Genomic DNA, 19,185 nt, shown 5'->3' with positions numbered 1-19,185 from the left:
AATTCTATCAATAACCTAAATGGCCTTGGAAGTGGCTTCTTCCCCAGCGCCTCCAGATAAAAGCCTAGCCCAACCTCTTGATTCTGGCCTTGTGGGACCCTAAGTAGAAAGCCCAGCAAAATCTGTATCACTTTTGAACAGTGAGCTAATAAATGGGTGCTATTTTAAGCTGCTAAATTGGTGGCAATTTGTTACACAGACACAGAAAACTAATACACCCCCATCACAAAACAAGCAAAACTTTTATCCCGTTCACCATGTTGCTTTCCTAATTCAGAAATCATACTACCTATCCAGTTGCTAAAGGCAGAAACTGAAGAATCATCTTTGCCTCTATCTAATTGTTCTTTCTAATTATCATAAAGTCTTTTTGACTCTACACCTCTGAACTATCTTTCAAATATGTCCTCTATTCTCTATCTCAATTTCTATCGTCCAAGCCGCCATTATTTCTTTACATCAAAGGATGAAGAATTATAATAACTCTTTTTGGTCTGTCAGACTGTTTTCACTCTGGTCATCCTCAAATCCCTTCTCCATTTTGTATGCAGAAGTTCTCTGAAAAGAAAATCTGATCCTATAAAATGGGAGATAAAAATCCCAAAGTACTTTTTTAATCCTTATATCCCTGTTATTATGTTGGTTTTTGCCAAAGATTGGATGAAACTTCTCTAGCAAAATAGCAGTTGAATTTCTGTAATCTTTTAAAATATGCCCTGAGCATTTACAATCTGTGTGAAAAATAATAGAGCTACAATTATTTTGTCATATCACTTGTTTATAACTTATATACCCCCCAAATAATCTTTTTAGTATGCATTTCAATAAATTTTCACATGTGAAATATCGGTTATCTTTATTTTTTTATTTCATCTTTCCACTGAAATGGACACCAATGTTTGTTCAAGTTGTGAGTCTGTTGAAACCCATCATCCTGACAGCATGTCTAAAGATTCACTTACCTATTCAACAAAAAAGTTGTAAATGCCCACCACAAGACATACCAAGTGGTAAAGATACCACTTTGTTTTTTGCTACCAGCAGTAAAAAACATAGCCAATATCTCTGCCTCTGTATAGCTTACATTGTAGTTATCACAGAGTATAAATCACTCCCTATTAAATCACTCCCTATTAAAGTATTAAAATGTCATCTGTAGACAGTGGGAGATAACAGTTTAAGACTAGCTTTTTTTTTTTTCCAGGATTCTTTCTCACGAGGGGGAGAAAAACTTAAAATGTCTTCACATTTCTTTTCAATCTTTCATATTTTAACACATGAAGCAAAAACTAGTTGAAAATATTGTTATATTATTCAAAAACAGAAAATTAGAGGCAACATATCCCCATATGTAGTTTAGTTTTTAATTGCTCATTTTGATAACAAGTCATTTTTAACTCTTATAGAATGGTGCTAATTTGCCAACCATATAAGCCACAGTGTCTGAGGTATGGTTTTACTAGTTCAGGTTTGTTTCTTTTAATTAAACCGTGGGTGATACATTTATATATATTAACATATGTATCATTATATGTCATATATATATATATATATATATATATATATCACCCCAGGTTTTTTGTTCTGAGACAGAGTTTTGCTCTTGTCATCCAGACTGGAGCGCAATGGCGCAATCTCAGCTCACTGCAACCTTCACCTCCTGGGTTCAAGCGATTCTCATGCCTTAGCCTCCCAAACAGCTGGAATTACAGGCACTCGCCACCATGCCCAGCTAATTTTTGTATTTTTAGTACAGACACGGTTTTGCCATGTTGGCCAGGCTGGTCTCAAACTCCTGACCTCAGGTAATCCGCCTATCTCGGCCCCTTAAGTGCTAGGATTACAGGCATGAGCCACTGTGCCAGGCCCACCTGCAGTTTTATTAAAAGAAACTCTTCAGCGATATTTTCAATATTTACTAAGATAGCCCTCTTCTCTCTTCTTGCATTATATTTTCACTCTGACACAGAGGCAGAATTATTCTATTCTCTAGTTTCATATAAATTATTAAGCTCAGTCTTTGAAATCCTCATGCCATTTACAGAACAATAAAGTTGAAAAAGAAAAATAATAGACAATAAAATTTAATCTCCCATTTGGTGCAAAATATATGTGATCTTTCTGACAATACAATTCCAGACACTGGGAGGAATTACAGTATGCTTCACTGCTACTATACTGAATCATAAATAAATATTTATTCCTTCCTACTAAAGCAACATACACCTCTTACAATATCTAGTTACTCCTGTAAGTTTTCTTGCCTCCAGATCGTAACACTTCAACTATTTTTTGTAGATAACATGGTTTTCAGATGTATTACTAACCCACTAATTTTCTTACATGCATTCCAGATTATCATTCTCACATTTATAACAATCCATTTTTGTGCACCTTTTATATATCTTATTTTCAAATTATAAACACATTAGTGTACTAACAAGTTATGTTCATTATAAAACATCCACCCAAAATAAATTTTTAAAAATGTACAGAGACTCTAATCTTTTATTCTCATATCCCTACTGGTGTTATATATCCTACTTCAACAACACAGCTTATAGATACGGAGAGATCAGTGTCAAGAACAATAAAACTACAAACTCCCTTAACCTAAGGCTTCACTTTTTTTAATGTAGGCAACTATATTATATTCACTTTTTTCCTTTCCTTTTTTTAAGAGCTGTGTTTCATAATGGTTCAGGTACTTTTCTCCATTTGAAACAAAAACCTGATTTCCCACCATGTTATGTTGTGCTCATGTGATTGAGTTTTTAAAATACCTAAGGCAGGTTTTAACCAATAACTCTCATTTTAACATTTTTTATGTTTTTGTCTACAGTATATGTGGTCTACTCTTTTTTATGGAATCCCAATTTGGTCACATGCCTTAGTGATCTTTCCACCTTAGGATATCTAAAAATTTGGTATTCAAGTCATTAATAAAAGTGTCAAGCAGGTTAGAGTACTAAGTATGTCACTGAAAATCTCCCCTTTAGACTGATACATTAATCAACATATATTCCAGTTTATGTTGATGAGAATATAAATATTAGAACATAAATATGTAAATGAGAACATAAATATGTAAGCAATAACTTAAAATATTACTGTTCATCAGGATAAAAATCAATGAAGAAAAGAGAAATTGAGGACTATTTTATTAACATGATAAAAATATAGATACCTTAGTCCTAAAGTCAGTATCTTATTTAACAGCAAAACACTAGATACTTTTCTAACAAGATCAGGAACAAGACAAAAACACCTACTGTCTCTGCCACTATTCACCTGCATTAGATTATTAAGCAATACAATTAGACAAGAAAAATCAGTAAGAAGCATAAGGATGTGTGGGGAAAATGACCGAAAAATTCTACAGATTAATAGTACTGTACCAATGCTAATTTCAAAAACCACTATGGCTGTGTAACATGTTAACATTATGGGAAGCCAGGGGCAGGGTAAGTGGCAAGGTTTTGCCATCTTAGCACTGGCATTTGGCATTATCTTTGCCACTGGCATTTGGGCTAGAAGATCCTTGTTCTGCACTGTAGAATCTTTAGCAGCATCTCTGATTTCTTCCCATAGATGCTAGCAGCAATTTTCCCATCCCCAAGCTGTGACAACCAAAAATGTCTCCAGACACTGCCAAGTGTCCCATAGAGGAGGCAAAATCATCTTCAGTTGAGAACCACTGGTACACAGAAACTTTAATATTTTTGCAACTTCTCTGAATAAACTAAAATTATCTCAAAATAAAAAGTTTTAAACATCAATCCTCATGTATAAGTGAAAACTGTGACTACCATACGGTACTCCAAAACACGACTGCGTTTTTAATTCTTAAAAAAACTAAAAGGCGGTAACAAAGTATCACCTTGGACATGCTAACAAAATGTGTTTGAGAAGGTATTTAAAGTTTCTAAAGTAGCAAAAAAAGTTTAAAATAAGGCCTTTAAATTTTAAGAAATCTTATTTCCACCATCAGTTCAAAATAACTTTCCATGCTGATCTACCTCTTTGTGTTCATTGATGCCTTCATCATCCATTTATTAGTGAGAGGATCAAACATCTCCATGCTACCTAAATGTTCATTTCCATCATGTCCACCTACTGCATACACTTTACCTGTCAAACAGAGAAGTATTTTCATTTGACTCCAAATAAATTCATAACATTAATGTTACATATATAAACATTATAAAATTAAAATGTCACCAGAAGTTAATTTTCAACAATTGTTGTTCTGTTCAACATTATCATCAATGTCATTTCAGTAGTTGAATGAAAAATCAATGTAAGCTTGCACTAAACATGCTGTTCTACATGAAGTTATTTATTAGTAAATGCTCTAATATTTATCGCCCCTTTTAGGTTTCCCAACTTTTTATTACTTGGTAGACGAAATCACTAATCATGCCTTCAAAGAATGCTTAATAAAATGGAGAAACGCTCTGATTAGGTTATATTTTAACATATAAAACTGGTGGCTGAGCACAGTGGATCATGCCTATAATCCCAGTACTTTGGGAGGCCGAGGCGGGTGGATCACCTGAGGTCAGGAGTTCGAGACCAACATGGTGAACGCCTGTCTCTGCTAAAAATACAAAATATTAGCCGGGCGCGGTGGTGGAAGCCTGTAATCCCAGTTACTCGGGAGGCTGGGACAGGAGAATTGCTTGAATCCGGGAAGCGGAGGTTGTAGTGAGCTGAGGTCGCACCACTGCCTTCCAGCCTGGGCAACAAGAGTGAAACTTCATCTCAAAAAAAACATAAAACAAAACAAAAAATACATATATATAAACTGGTTTGTGTGCGCACGCATACACACACACACACACAAAACTTGTTTGTTGTTTGGTTTTTCTTTTTGAGACAGGGTCTTGCTCTGTCACCCAGGCTGGAGTGCAGTGGCATTATGACTGCTCAATGCAGCCTCAAACTCCTAGGCTCAAGTGATCCTTCCACCTCAGCCTCCTGAGTAGCTGAGACCACAGGTATGCACTACTACATCTGGCTAAATTTTTAAATTTTTTTGTAAAGACGAGGTCTCCCTACATTGCCCAGGCTGGTCTTGAACTCCCAGGCTCAAATGATCCTCCCTCCTCAATCTCCATAAAACTGTTAATATGATCAACTTTTTTCCTAGATGATACCAACAAAAATACACAGAGAAAGACAGGAAAGACTGTACACCAAAATGTTAACTGTGACTATTTCTGGGTGTTTGTGTTGCAAGTGGTTTTCATTTTTTATGAAAATGTTTTTATAATGTTAAAAATTCATTTATACTTTTATAATAAAAAAGTGACCTTTTAGAGTTTTCTGACAATTTATCCATGATTCTACAATTAATTCATTTTCAGGAATGAGTATTAAAATAAGATGCGTATTAAAAAAACTGATATGTAATTATAATTTGGGTTCAATAAACATTTTTCCTTGGTTTAGTTTTTTGGTAACTATATAACTCAGAATAGTTTATTTTAACTCTTTATATCTCTTTTCTCTGATATTCATCTCCACATTATGCGCACTGAGTATCTGTGGCACAAAGCAAGTAAATTATCACTAACCAGCATTTTATTTAAAAATAATTTACAATTTAGTCATTTTCTTATACAAAAAATACATTTTCAAAGTTGAAATACTTTTAAGAGAGCATTGTGATCATGTGATATTTCAGACAAAGTGGACCCACCTTCCACAGAGATTACACCCACATGTCGCCTTCGACTATTCATTTCTGGTCCAAAGAACCAACTGTTTTTGTTGATAGAATAGCATTCAATACTGCGAAAGGGGTCACCAGATCCACCTCGACCACCTACACAAAACAGCACACCTAAAGGTAAAGCCACAAAATAGAGATAAATCATAGCTGCCAAATGAAAACAAAATTAGGGTGGAAAAATATTTAGAAAGTCAAAACTTTGAGTAAAAGTAAAAAGACACACAAAAAAAGTTATTTGGATAGTATGTTATTATGTTACTATAAATCTAATAAAATGTTCTTCCTGTCCCCTCATAGAATAGGGTGTATCAACTATCTCTGCTTGCTAATATCCCACTACAATATGGTCTATATGCTCACATACCATCTAAAATTACTCTTGCTAAGGTTGTAACAAAACCTATCGGCCTCTAAGTTAATTTCTTATTGAACACAATTGTAGCACTTGATATGCTGATCATCCCATTTTTTGGGAAACATCTTACTTCCTTGATTTCTATAATATCAGTCTCCTTTTATCTCCAATCATTTATTTCCTTCTATGTTTTCCATGTTCCATCCTTAGTCCATTTCTCACACACTTTTTGTTATAGGAAAAGTTCATCCCTTTGTTTTAGATTCCACCTATATCATAATACCTTCCCACATACATTTCTAAGCCACATCTCCACTTGATGTCCCACAGACACCTTAAACCCAACAAGTTCAAAAGGATCTCCCCTCCTTGCCTACCTAAACAATCTCTTCCTTTCCTGGGGTGTTCTATCTGTTCCTCTCTATTCCCAATGCCACTGGGAACAGTTCATGCTCTCATCAACTATTACCTAACTACTGCAAAATCCTGTCATCTCTTAATACTAAGCTGTCTTTTTGCGTTCAGATTGTCAACATACTACACTAACGAAAAGGCTCTTTTGATAGCCTTCCATTACCTACACCAGTACTTCTCAAAAACTTCAGTGAATGACACTGAATTGTACACTTAAAAATGGTTAAAATGGGCAGGTGCAGTGGCTCATGCTTGTAATCCCAGCATTCTGGGAGGCTGAGGCAGGAGGATCATTTGAGGCCAGGAGTTGGAAACCAGCCTGGGCAACAGAACAAGACCTCCATCTCTACAAAAAATTTTTAAATTAGCCAGGTGTGGTGGGGCATGCCTGTAGTCCTAACCCCATAGGAGGCTGAGGCAGGAGGATCACTTGAGCCCATGATTTCGATGCCACAGTCTGCTATGATTGCAACACTGCACTCCAGCCTGAGCGATGGAGCGAGACCCTGTCTCTAAAAAGTAGTAAGACAAAAAATGCTTAAAATGGCAGATTTTGTTACATATATTTAACCACAATTTAAAAAAAAAAAGAGTGTAGTGTAATGCAGAATCACCTGAAGGGCATAAAACACAGATTGCTGGGCCTGACTTCCAGAGTTTCTAATTCAGTAGGTTTGAGATAAGTCCAAGAATCTGCATTTCCTACAAGTTCCCAAGTGAAGGCTGATGCTGCTGGTCCAGGGGCGGCCACTTCCTTCACACTTTGAGCAGCAAAGGCTGCCTTACAAGGTAAAACCGTATCACAGCATAAAGGTCTTCCAGGATCTAACCCAATCTCCTCCCCTCTTTCTCTCTCTTAAACTTCATGCTCCTGCAACTATGCATATAGTACACATCTTTGGTGTTCCTATAGCACTTTTGGTAATTAGCATTTATTTAATACATAGTATTAAAATGATCCATTATGCCAACATCTGTTACTAGAGTCTAAGGTAGGTTAAGACTGTGTATTAAGCAATCATGCATGAATACGGACTAGCACAGTACTTGCCAGGTACTAGGCATTCAATAATTGTAAAATGAACTGAACACCCTTACCCTAACTAGCATTCAGAAGAACATTTATTTATTATTCACAACTAAGGCTAAGGTTTACTTTCTCTATAAAACCTTTTCTGATTCTTCCAAGATAAAAATAACTACTGTTTTCTTTGTAAGTCCCATTACAGCTTATGATGATATAAAAGCACCTGCTAAGACTTTACTGCATTTATTTATTCAAATGTCTATTTTCCTAGACCAGACAAGTTATTCCAACATAAGTCTGGCTATATTCTGTATGTGCCTGCATTTCTTACGCCTAACCGAGCCCTTCACATGGTAGGCACTTAATAAATGTTTGCAGAATGACTGCATAAATGAATGCCTTGAAGCTGCCTGTGCTATCTTTTCCAACTAATTCAATATTTTAAGTTAGATAAATGTAAAGTCGGAAGAGCAGCTAGGTGTGGTGGCTCACACCCATAATCCCTTTGGGAGGCTGAAGTGGGTAAATCACTTGAGCCCGGGCGTTCGAGATCAGCCTGGGCAGTACAGTGAGACCATCCCTACAAAAAAGAAAAAAAATTATCTGGGCATGTGTCTGTGGTTCCAGCTACTCAGAGGGCTGAGGGAGGACGACTGCTTGAGCCCAGGAGGTTCAAGACACAGTGAGCTGTGATTGCAGCATTGCATTCCAGCCTGGATGACAGAGCAAGATCTCGTCTCAAAAAAATTTTTTTAATAAAAAAAAAAAAAGTTGGAAGAAACTGCGAAGATCATTTAGTCCAATTGTTTATAAGTAAACGGAGGCCTTGATTAAGAAATCTGTTTATAAGTTGGGCTGGGCGCAGTGGCTCGTACCTGTAATCCAGCAGTTTGGGAGGCTGAGGCAGGCGGATTACTTGAAGCCAGGAGTTTGAGACCAGCCTAGCCAACATGGTTGGCTCTACTAAATATATGAAAAAAAAAAAAAAAAATAGCCTGGCATGGTGGTGCACACGAGAATCTCTTAAACCTGGGAGGCACAGTGAGCTGAGAAAGTACCACTGCACCCCAGCCTGGGTGACAGAGTGAGACTTGGTCTCAAAAAAAAAAGAAAACCAATGCCCTGATTAAGAAATTTGCCCAAAATTATAGATGTTCAATGGCACAGCTAGGATTATAAACCCAGAATGTAACATTAATCTTTGATTAGATTTTCTTTAAGTGGAAACTAGCATTTCATCTATATAGTTCACACAGGAACAAAGTATGGAAGAAAAAAAAAAAAGTAACTAAAATAAAAGTAAAAGACCAGGATGCGCACTCTTTTTCTGCTATTCCTATGTGTGGCCTTCAGCATACTTTTAACTTAATTCTTAGTCTCCTTATCCTTAAAATGGAATAAAACCACCTATTTCAAAATGAGGATCAAATCCTTCACTAAAACCTACTACATAAAGCTCCTTCAGTCATTTAAGAGATCATTTATATGACTGTGTAGTACATTTTGGCATATAACCTAGGCTGCTAAGATGTTATTTGAATCCCACTCTGAATTTAAAGAATTTCATCAAATACCTTGACTTTCTAAATTCACAACAAAAAAGCTATGTAACTAAAAAAATGAATTATTGGGGTGGGCGCAGTGGCTCATGCCTGTAATCCCAGCACTTTGGGAGGCCAAGGTGGGCGTATCACAAGGTTAGGAGATCGAGACCATCCTGGCTAACACGTTGAAACCCCGTCTCTACTAAAAATACAAAAAAAATTAGCCGGGCATGGTGGCGGGCGCCTGTAGTCCCAGCTACTTGGGAGGCTGAAGCAGGAGAATGGCGTGAACCTGGGAGGTGGAGCTTGCAGTGAGCCAGGCGAGATCGTGCCACTGCACTCCAACCTGGGTGACAGAGTGAGACTCTGTCTCAAAAAAAAAAAAAAGAAAATTAATTCTTTACATCAACCTATAGAAAATGAGGATAATTAGTTTCATGTTAAACTAATTATCTAGAAGAACTACTTCTTCATAGGTAGGTGTATGACTTTCAGCGTTTCTTTGTATTACCTAGATAAAATTTCATTCTACTCATAATCATGAGTAGAACATAATCATGTTGTTTTCAGGTTATTTCAAAGACCTCATTATTTGATAACTGCATATTTAGATAGCACCATATATAGAGGAAGTCTCTATTCAGGGCACCTCTTCCCTAAATTTCTGAACCTCATGTATTCCCTCATGTCTCAAATATGTTACACTTTATAAATATTTTATTAAAAAGTGATACTTCTTATAGCATAATGTCTCAAGAAAAAGAAGTGAACATGAACTATTTTCTTGGGAAAATATAAAGCCTAAAAATTGTATCAAATAAAGGTGAAACTGCATGCCTCCTAAAACCTAAGGGCTTTAGATTCTAACAGTTTAATATAACCCATTATACAAATGTTAGCTATGTTTAGTGCCCTTTTTATTGGTAAAATGAAAAAACAAATATTTAGACACACAATATATTTCGAGCTCCACGCTTGGCCCCAGGGATAGAAACCTAAATAAGATACTCAGCTGTCTTTGAAGAACTCAAGACATGTCAAATGAATAAATGAAAATGCAACATAGTAAAGCAAGTTCAGAGTCGGGGAAGATCTCAAAAGAAGAGATATTTCAGTAGGCTCTGCAGAGTATATAGGACTGATTATGGCTTTTTGAAAAACTGGCTTATTAGTAAAACTAAATAATGTACAGTAAAAATGATAAATACATATATAAAACCGTATTTGCCAATTATTACTTTAAGGCAATCAGACACTAATTATATTACAACTAAGTTTGGGCACACAAGAACAACCCTCAAATACAACAAAGATCCATCCAGGAGAGTTGACAAAATAATTTGGTTACCAGCAGTATGCTTCCTTGGGGTAGTTCGAATGGAGTATTCAAAGTCAGGTACTGCTCTGCTACTCAAGTGAAGATGGTAATTTCTTGCTTCATCCAGTAAATCTCTACATTTTAGATTTTGCTTGACAATCTGTTCTTTTGCCACAACACCCATAAGAAAATCAACCGGCAACAATGGCAGACGAACCTAAGATCATGAATAGTTGCAATATAATACATTTTATATTTTCTTGGGAAAATATAAAGTCTAAAAATTGTATCAAATAAAGGTGAAAATAAGATGGGTAATTCTCCACTTCTACTGCAGCATGTTCTCTTTTTCAAATTTGTTACTTCATGAAATCTAACATGTTCATGAAATTCAACGTGCCAAATTCTAAAGCAATTTCCAGTATTGGTCTGCTCAAATGAAATCAGACTACACGTTAAATTACATCCACCCACTTTAAATATAGGTTTAAATAGGCTTTATAATTGAATTATCTTCAAATTGCTTACTTCCAAAAACGGTACTGACATAATCACAAGGCCCTTCTGTTGACAAAGGTACAATCAAAACAAAAGTGCTGGGCTTTGTTCTTTTGTCTTTTTAAGCTAAGATTAAACATAGGGAAATGTGATTTCTAACTTAAAAATGTAAAAATTAATATCTGTAACAAGCGTTTTCTTCAAATCAGTGATCTTGGAAGGGAATATACTAACTCAGGGATGCATCCCCTTTTTCAACAGAGGCATTTGCCATTCCTGTATTAAAGATGCACTGATTTTCCAGTGGATTAAAGGGGATGATGAAACCAGGTAATGCTATTTTGAGTTAAAAGCACACACACGTAAGGGGTTGAGTCCGGTCTCTCTCCCCAGCCGCAAGACTTTGTTGCAGCAGTCCCTATATCTACTGTTACGGCCCCCCCCTTGAATGAAGTCTGCCTTACCATCTTAAAGAAAAACACATATACACAAATAAGATATAGCTGCACGATAATAAAACTTTCCATTTGCTTTGCTGACAAACTTACTTTCAAAATAATTCTAAGAGAGAAGATTCAAATGTGTTCTGAATTTTGATACTCATATGAATGCATAAATATTGTGACATGCACTTGAAAAAATATGTCTTATCATCACACTTTGAATAGGTTTACTTCATCTGCCTATAAATATCTAAAATGACAACACTGGTAATTATAAGCACTTTCATTCTTCTTACTATTTGTTTAACTTTCTGATAATGCTATTAAGAAACTTTGTTATTAAAAATCACAAGATTGCCAGGCGTGGTGGCTCAAGCCTGTAATCCCAGCACTTTGGGAAGCCGAGACGGGCGGATCACGAGGTCAGGAGATCGAGACCATCCTGGCTAACACTGTGAAACCCCGTGTCTACTAAAAAAATACAAAAAAAAACTAGCCGGGCGAGGTGGCGGGCGCCTGTAGTCCCAGCTACTTGGGAGGCTGAGGCAGGAGAATGGCGTAAACTCGGGAGGCGGAGCTTGCAGTGAGCCGAGATCCAGCCACTGCACTCCAGCCTGGGTGACAGAGCGAGACTCCATCTCAATAAATAAATAAATAAATAAATAAATAAATAAATATCACAAGATTATCATTGAGTGCTTTTAATAAGCACTAGTTTTAACAAAGCATTTAATTTAGAAAAAATAAGTAAATAGGAACACTCTTAAATAGTAAAACATCATTTTACTTCTCAGGAATAAATGAAGAAAGGAAAAAAGGGAGGAAGGGAAGGCGGGAAGAGAGAGAAAGGAGAGGGGAGGAAGACAAAAGAAAAAAAGATCACGAGGGCCTACAATCTTCTTATCCTGGTAACTGCTATCGACAGTGAAAAATAACAACAGTAACAATGAGATACATTTCTGAGGTTTAAAAAGTCAAACTATGGTGAAAGAAGAAAATAGAAAGTGATGTCCTATGGTTGTTTACATAATAAACCTTCACACATTAGGAATAACTAGGCCGGGCGCGGTGGCTCAAGCCTGTAATCCCAGCACTTTGGGAGGCCGAGACGGGCGGATCACGAGGTCAGGAGATCCAGACCATCCTGGCTAATATGGTGAAACCCCGTCTCTACTAAAAAATACAAAAAACTAGCCGGGCGACGAGGCGGGCGCCTGTAGTCCCAGCTACTCGGGAGGCTGAGACAGGAGAATGGCGTGAACCCGGGAGGCGGAGCTTGCAGTGAGCTGAGAGCGGCCACTGCACTCCAGCCTGGGCGGCAGAGCAAGACTCGTCTCAAAAAAAAAAAAGGAATAACTATACTTTTATTAGCAAAATAATTCATTAATTTAGAAACTTCATTACAAAACAATAATTATAAATTATATTAATTTAGAGCTGTTTCCTCAAACCATTTTCTACTGGCATAAATAAAATATTCATCATTAGTATCCCAAAGGAATATTTTAAATATTCAGGTTAAAAAGCAGAGAATGATACTGGTAATTCAAATGTGACAAATTTAGATTCATCCTGAAACAGCACAGCAAGTTAATAGGAAAATTAGAGAGCTAAAAGTCATTTTTATCATTTATTACATCAATAATTTCTATATTCCTTCAAATAATCTACACTTTTCATAATAAATGAAGCATGTTAATTTGCTTCCGTATCATTTCATTTCTGTGTGAAATCTTATTTCAGCCCCTACCTGTGCAAGTGTTTCATCCAACCATTTGGAATGATGCTGAGGATTGGCAAGTAGCCACTTGATGGCAGCATTATAGACCTGCTTTTCATTTTCAATATTTAGATCACTGGAGGACAAAAGCTTATGGAGGTGCTGGGGTGATACACTTACAAAGTCTTCACACTCCACTACTTCAGTAAAATGCTCACAGGCATACTGATCCGCCATGTCCATTAAGTCTATTCGATTGTGACTTTCTGCAAAGGCTCTTACTGCCAGGCAATTGGAGGGATGAAAATGTAACTTCATGTATTCACAACAAGCTCTAGCCACCAGTTCAACCTGCAGAATACAGGCTGCATATAAGAGAGGCTGGACATTGTCAACAGTCAAAGTGAGCCGTGAAGAATAGACAAACTTTACCAAGTCTTCTATTGCGTCACCATCAAAATCTCTAATCTCAATGAGCGTTTGCTTGGCTTCGGCCATTTCAGAAAGAAACATGGCTCTAAAGTAGGGAATAACACAAGCCAATACCAGCTTGTGACAAGAGATTAGCTTTGAGCCAACCTGTTCAAAAGAAACCAAGAAAGATTCAGTTTAATATCAAAATCAGCTTTAGGTCAGCATTTAACATGTGTTTGTAACAGGAACAAAATTTCCAAACAAATTTAGAGTATCTTTTTACAAGGCGAACCTTTGGTCACTTACTTTCAATGTAGGCCAGTTTCTTAAAGTCAAGCAATTTTCATCTTCCAAATTAACCACATATCTCATATATATATATACACACACACACACACACAATTTATTTTTTATTTATTTATTTATTTATTTATTTTGAGACAAGACCTTGCTCTCTTGGAGAGCAGTGGCGCAATCTCAGCTCACTGCAACCTCTGCCTCCTGGGTTTAAGCGATTCTCTTGCCTCAGCCTACCAAGTAGCTGGGATTACAGGCGTGCACCACGACACCTGGCTAATTTTTGTGGCTTTTGTTCTTTTAGTAGAGACAGGGTTTCACCATGTTGGCCAGGTTGGTCTCGAACTCCTGGTCTCAAATGATCCAGCTGCCTCAGCCTCCCAGACTGGTGTGAGCCACCACACTCAGCCTCTTTTATATATGTATCTATAACATACACACAACAAACCATGATTTTCTATGTTATATTTCAGGGACATTTTGTGAATAAATAATAACAGCAAACATCAGTTAGCACTCATTACATGCCAACCACTATCGTAAGTGCTTTTTTTTTTTTTTGGAGATAGGGTCTCACCCTGCTCCCCAGGCTGGAGTGCAGTGGTGTGATCATGGCTCATTGCAGCATCAACCTGCTGAGCTTGAGCAATCGCCCAACTCAGCCTCCCAAACAGCTGGGATTACAGGCACGCGCCACCACACCCAGCTAATTTTTGTATTTTTCAGTAGGGACAGGGTTTTGCCATGCTGCCCAGGCTGGTCTCAAACTCCTGGGCTCAAGTGATTCACCCACTTTGGCCTCCCAAAGTGCTAGGATTACAGGCATGAGACACAGAGCCTGGCCTTCTAAGTGCTTTTCATATACTAACTCAACTGTCCCAACACCCCTGTGAGTAAGTACTAGTATTATCCACAATTTATCAATCAGAAAACTGAAGCACAGAGTAAGTATTTAGTAGTATTTACTATGAGCTCAACTAAGGTTTTTTAATTTTCTATTTACATTATCTTGAAATGATATAGCTCACATAAGAGCAGTTAAAAAAAAAAAAAAACCACTGCAATCTCATCACCTTAATTATTGAAAAATCAGATAGCTTCCAATAGTGTGCTATTACAAACAGCATAGCAGTGAACTTCTTTGTAACTAAATCTTTCTTCACATTTTCTATTATTCCAACAGATAAACTCTTAAAAGTAGAAATGCTGCTTCAAAGGCTACAATGTGAATATGTGAATACATACTGTCAAACTGTCCATTTCTGAGCTTCTTACAGTATTTGCACCATATCTTGAGTGTTAAGAAACACTTTTTTTTTGTACAGACAAAGTCTATGCTGCCCAGGCTGATCTCAAACTCCTGAGGTCATGCAATCCTCCTGCCTTGGCCTCCAAGAGTGCTAAGATTACAGGTGTGAGCCATCATGCCCGGCCATAGTTGCCAATTTGATGAATAAAAAGATCTCATTGTTTATCTTTTTTTTCTCTCTCTCTTAAGATTGAATCATTTATAAATTTTGAGCTATGTGTATTTCTTCTATGAACTACAAATTTTTTATAACTACTCCTCATATAATCAGAGTATTAGGTATTTGTCATATATATTTCAAACTTCTCTTTTAGTTTGCTTTCAAATGTTATTCTCTCCCAATGGATTTTTATATAATTAAATGAAGTCTTTTTATTTATTGTTTTAGGTACCCTGCTAGAAACGGGAATCATTCTAATATTCTATATTTACTTCACATATTTTTTATACTACTTTTATGATTTTATGTTTTACACTAAAATTTTTATTTACATCTGGAATTTTTTGGTACTGAGTGGGCAGATATCTTTTTAATATAGTATTTATCCCATTTTCCCAGGAGTTTACATTAATCAAATACAAGTAACAGTTATAGTACTATTTAAACAATTTTCCTGTTTTCATGTAGTGTTTTGATGATATAATAAACTTACAGTTGTACCTCACTGAGAAATAATTTTTAAATGACAACTTCTGGAGTGTTCAAATGTATAAATGGTTTTGCTTATAAAAGCCTCTTCCTCAGTCTTTCTTCACTAATGTGGAAGAACCAGTATCACTTATTTCAGCAAGTTCAAGAAAATCATTTCTGTCTGTTATGCTATATTAAATTTTTTCACAGAACTCACAAGGCAGGATTTAGATTCCATTGAGACTAAAGTCGTAATGTAGATTATAACATAAAGCTTGGCATGTTTTCAAATTCACGTCAGCTCTAAAATGGGATCTGAAATCTGATACTAAGTAATTTTTAAATAGCCTAAGCATATCCTTTAAAAAATTATTTCCACATGCCACCACCGGGATTCAGTTTCTATGTAAATATTTGTTAAGTCTCACATGACTTAAACCTGCTCCATTAAATAACTTCCAACACTCTCCTATATAATAGTATCATAAAATATGGTTCTACAATTTCTAGATAACCATTATTTTAACACTTGCCATTCAAGTTGTACAAATCAATGGCCAGCAAGTCATTTTCATGTTGTTTTTAATAAGATTCTGTCCCTTTACAATTCTATTTGACTCTTGATTCAAATAAACGAAAATGTGGTGATTTAACACATACACCCCACGTACCCTTTTAGAATAAATATCCATCTTTACTTTATAAAGATCTTTGAGCCACACGTATAAATAGGAACAGCCAAAAATTTGGCTTTTTAATGCACTGATTCTCCTTTGATGTTACATAGTTCATTACATTCCTGAAAGTTTATTTGTACATTTTCTTTCTCTGGTACATAAAAATAATTACCAATTACCAAAATCATTTCATTAGAAATTTGAAAATGAAAGGAATCTAAGTCTAAAGATCTGATATTTAAAATTGGATGAAAAACATACAAGTTACATAATATTAGACACTACCATATAATTTAGAATTACATAAATACTATACGTACCTGATACTAGTTAATTTTCTAATTTATATTCTTTCTTTGTTAGATCAGTGAACATGTGACTAATTCAAGATACTATCACAAAAGAAAAACCTTAGACAAATTTAACAGAGTTTAACTGAGCAAAGATGGATTCAAGAATTGGGCAGTCCTGGAACCAGAATAGGTTCAAAGAGACTCTGGTGCTGCTGCATAGTCGAAAATTATTTACAGACAGATAAAAGGAAGGTGGCACAAAGAAAACGGAAGTGAGGTACAGAAACAGATGGGTCAGTTACAGCTCAGGGTCTGCCTTACTTGAACAAAGGTTGGACAATTGGTTGCCTATGATTGGCTGAAACTCAGTGATTAGCACAAGAGTAGGTAGCAGTCTGTTTACACATCCAGTTAGGTTACAGTTCACTGTGTACAGAGAAACTTTTAGGCCAAGCTTAAAATACGTAAGGCGGCAGCTTTAGGCTAAACTTAACAATACTCAGGGAAAAATAATGTCACACTTCAGTATTAAAATATATAGAATATCAACATTCATTAAATAATTCCTTAGACTTCTGTTTAAAAAGCTTGAAATACCAACCATTAATAAAAACTCTTGAGTAATTTTCCAGAGATTACCCAATATGAATGGAAATACAATTAAAAAAAGGCTTTTGGATTAGTAAAGCACTTGACTATCAACATATAAAGCATTCGTAACTCCACTAGTTAGGACTCCATCATGGCTCTTGAGCGCCACTTGATCGAGCCCACTTCCACTCTGTGGAGTGTACTTTCATTTCAACAAATCTGTGCTTTTGTTGCTATTAAAAAAAAAAAAAAAAGAGAGTTCACCATGGTTAACATTTATTTTGTAAACTATTTCCACTTCACTTAAAAAAGTTTAGCAAAAAAAAGGCTGGGCATGGCGGCTCACACCTGTAATCCCAGCACTTTGGGAGGCCAAGGAGGGCAGATTAGGAGGTCAGAAGATGGAGATCATCCTGGCTAACATGGTGAAACCCCATCTATACTAAAAATGCAAAAAAAATTAGCCGGGCATGGTGGCACGTGCCTGTAGTTCCAGCTACTTGGGAGGCTGAGGCAGGAGAATTGCTTGAACCTGGGAGGCAGAGGTTGCAGTGGGCTGAGATTGTGCCACTGCACTCCAGCCTGGGTGACAGAGTGAGACTCCATCTCAAAAAAAAAAAAAAAAAATTAGAAATAGTTAAATTTTATCTTAGTATTATTAACCATTATATATACAGGAAAATTTTCCATATCAGTAGTTGAAAAATGCCCTTCTACTCTAATATACTTTAACATTCATCATTAGCAACTCATGCAAGCATTTCTTTAATATCTAATATTTTACGCTACATGCATATTATTCATTACCATTTCAATGTTGTTTTGACATTTACATTATGACTTTTTGATTACCGTAAATACTATTATAGTAGATATACAGTTGCATAACTTCGTAAGAATAATCGTGACACTTGCCGTGACCCACGATTGCATCACTCTACTCCAGCCTGGGTGACAGGACAAGACCTTGTCTCAAAATAATAAAATAAGCCTATAATCTCTCCTTTCCCCTTATAAAGTAAAAAAATTTTACTATTCCTTCATTCTTAGAGTTTTATTTTTATTTTAAATTTATATTTTTATTTTATTGTAAATATATATATTTATAAATAATTATATAAATTATAATTTATAAATAAATATATATATTTTTTGGTTTTTTCAACTTTTACTTTAGAATTAGGGGTGCATATGTAGGTCTGTTGCATAGATATATTGCATCATGCTGAGATTTGGTGTATAAATGAACCTATAACCTAGGTAGTAAGCATAATACACAACATGAAATAAACAGTTTATTTCAATTCATACCCCCACCACCTTCCCTACCTCCCCCATCTTGTATTCTCCACTATTTTTCCCATTTTCATGACCACGTTTACTCAGTGTTTTGTTCCCACTTACAAGTGAGAACAAGTGGTATTTGGTTTTCTGCTTCTTTATTAGTTCACTTAGGATATTGGTTTCCGGCTGCATGTATGTTGCTGCAAATAACATGATTTCATTCTTTTTTATGGCTGTGTAGTATTCCATAGTGTAAATATAACACATTTTCCTTATCCAATCCACCACTGATGGGCACCTGGGCTGATTCCGTATCTTTGCTATTTGCGAACAGCACTGCAATGAACGTACACACATATGTGTCTTTTTGATAGAATGACTTATTTTCCTCTGGGTATATACCCACCAGGAGGATTGCTGGGTTGAATAGCAGTTCAACTCCCAGTTCTTTGAGAAGAATCCAAACTGGTCTCCACAGTGGCTGAATTAATTTACATTCCCACCAACAGTGTGTAAGTGTTCCCTCCTCTCCACAGCCTTGCCAGCATCTGTTATTTTTTGACTTTTTAACAAAAGTCATTCTGACTGATGTGAGATGGTATCTGGTTTCATTCCTCTAATGACTGGTGATGA

The 19,185-nt window shown here is 36.1% G+C and overlaps 1 protein-coding gene across 5 annotated transcripts in view; it reads right to left on the bottom strand.

Annotated features, from left to right (window-relative positions):
* KLHL8 (kelch like family member 8) overlaps positions 1 to 19,185 on the bottom strand; it is a 59,585-nt gene that overhangs the window by 12,022 nt on the left and 28,378 nt on the right. For 2 of the 5 annotated variants that reach the window (XM_033214140.1, XM_033214141.1), the window contains exons 3-6: positions 13,087 to 13,635; positions 10,426 to 10,612; positions 5,705 to 5,848; positions 4,020 to 4,131 (exon numbers count right to left, since the gene is read on the bottom strand). In XM_033214140.1, coding sequence (XP_033070031.1) covers positions 4,020 to 4,131; positions 5,705 to 5,848; positions 10,426 to 10,612; positions 13,087 to 13,635 — 992 coding nt within the window. The remainder of the gene's footprint in view (positions 1 to 4,019; positions 4,132 to 5,704; positions 5,849 to 10,425; positions 10,613 to 13,086; positions 13,636 to 19,185) is intronic. The other 3 variants (XM_033214143.1, XM_033214142.1, XM_033214144.1) reach the window with 3 other exon arrangements.

Source organism: Trachypithecus francoisi, unplaced genomic scaffold (assembly GCF_009764315.1).
Source record: "Trachypithecus francoisi isolate TF-2019V2 unplaced genomic scaffold, Tfra_2.0 Lachesis_group1, whole genome shotgun sequence".
Taxonomy (NCBI): Eukaryota; Metazoa; Chordata; class Mammalia; order Primates; family Cercopithecidae; genus Trachypithecus; species Trachypithecus francoisi.
Note: the sequence above shows the minus strand (reverse complement) of the source record. Positions and strands in the feature narration are given on the sequence as shown.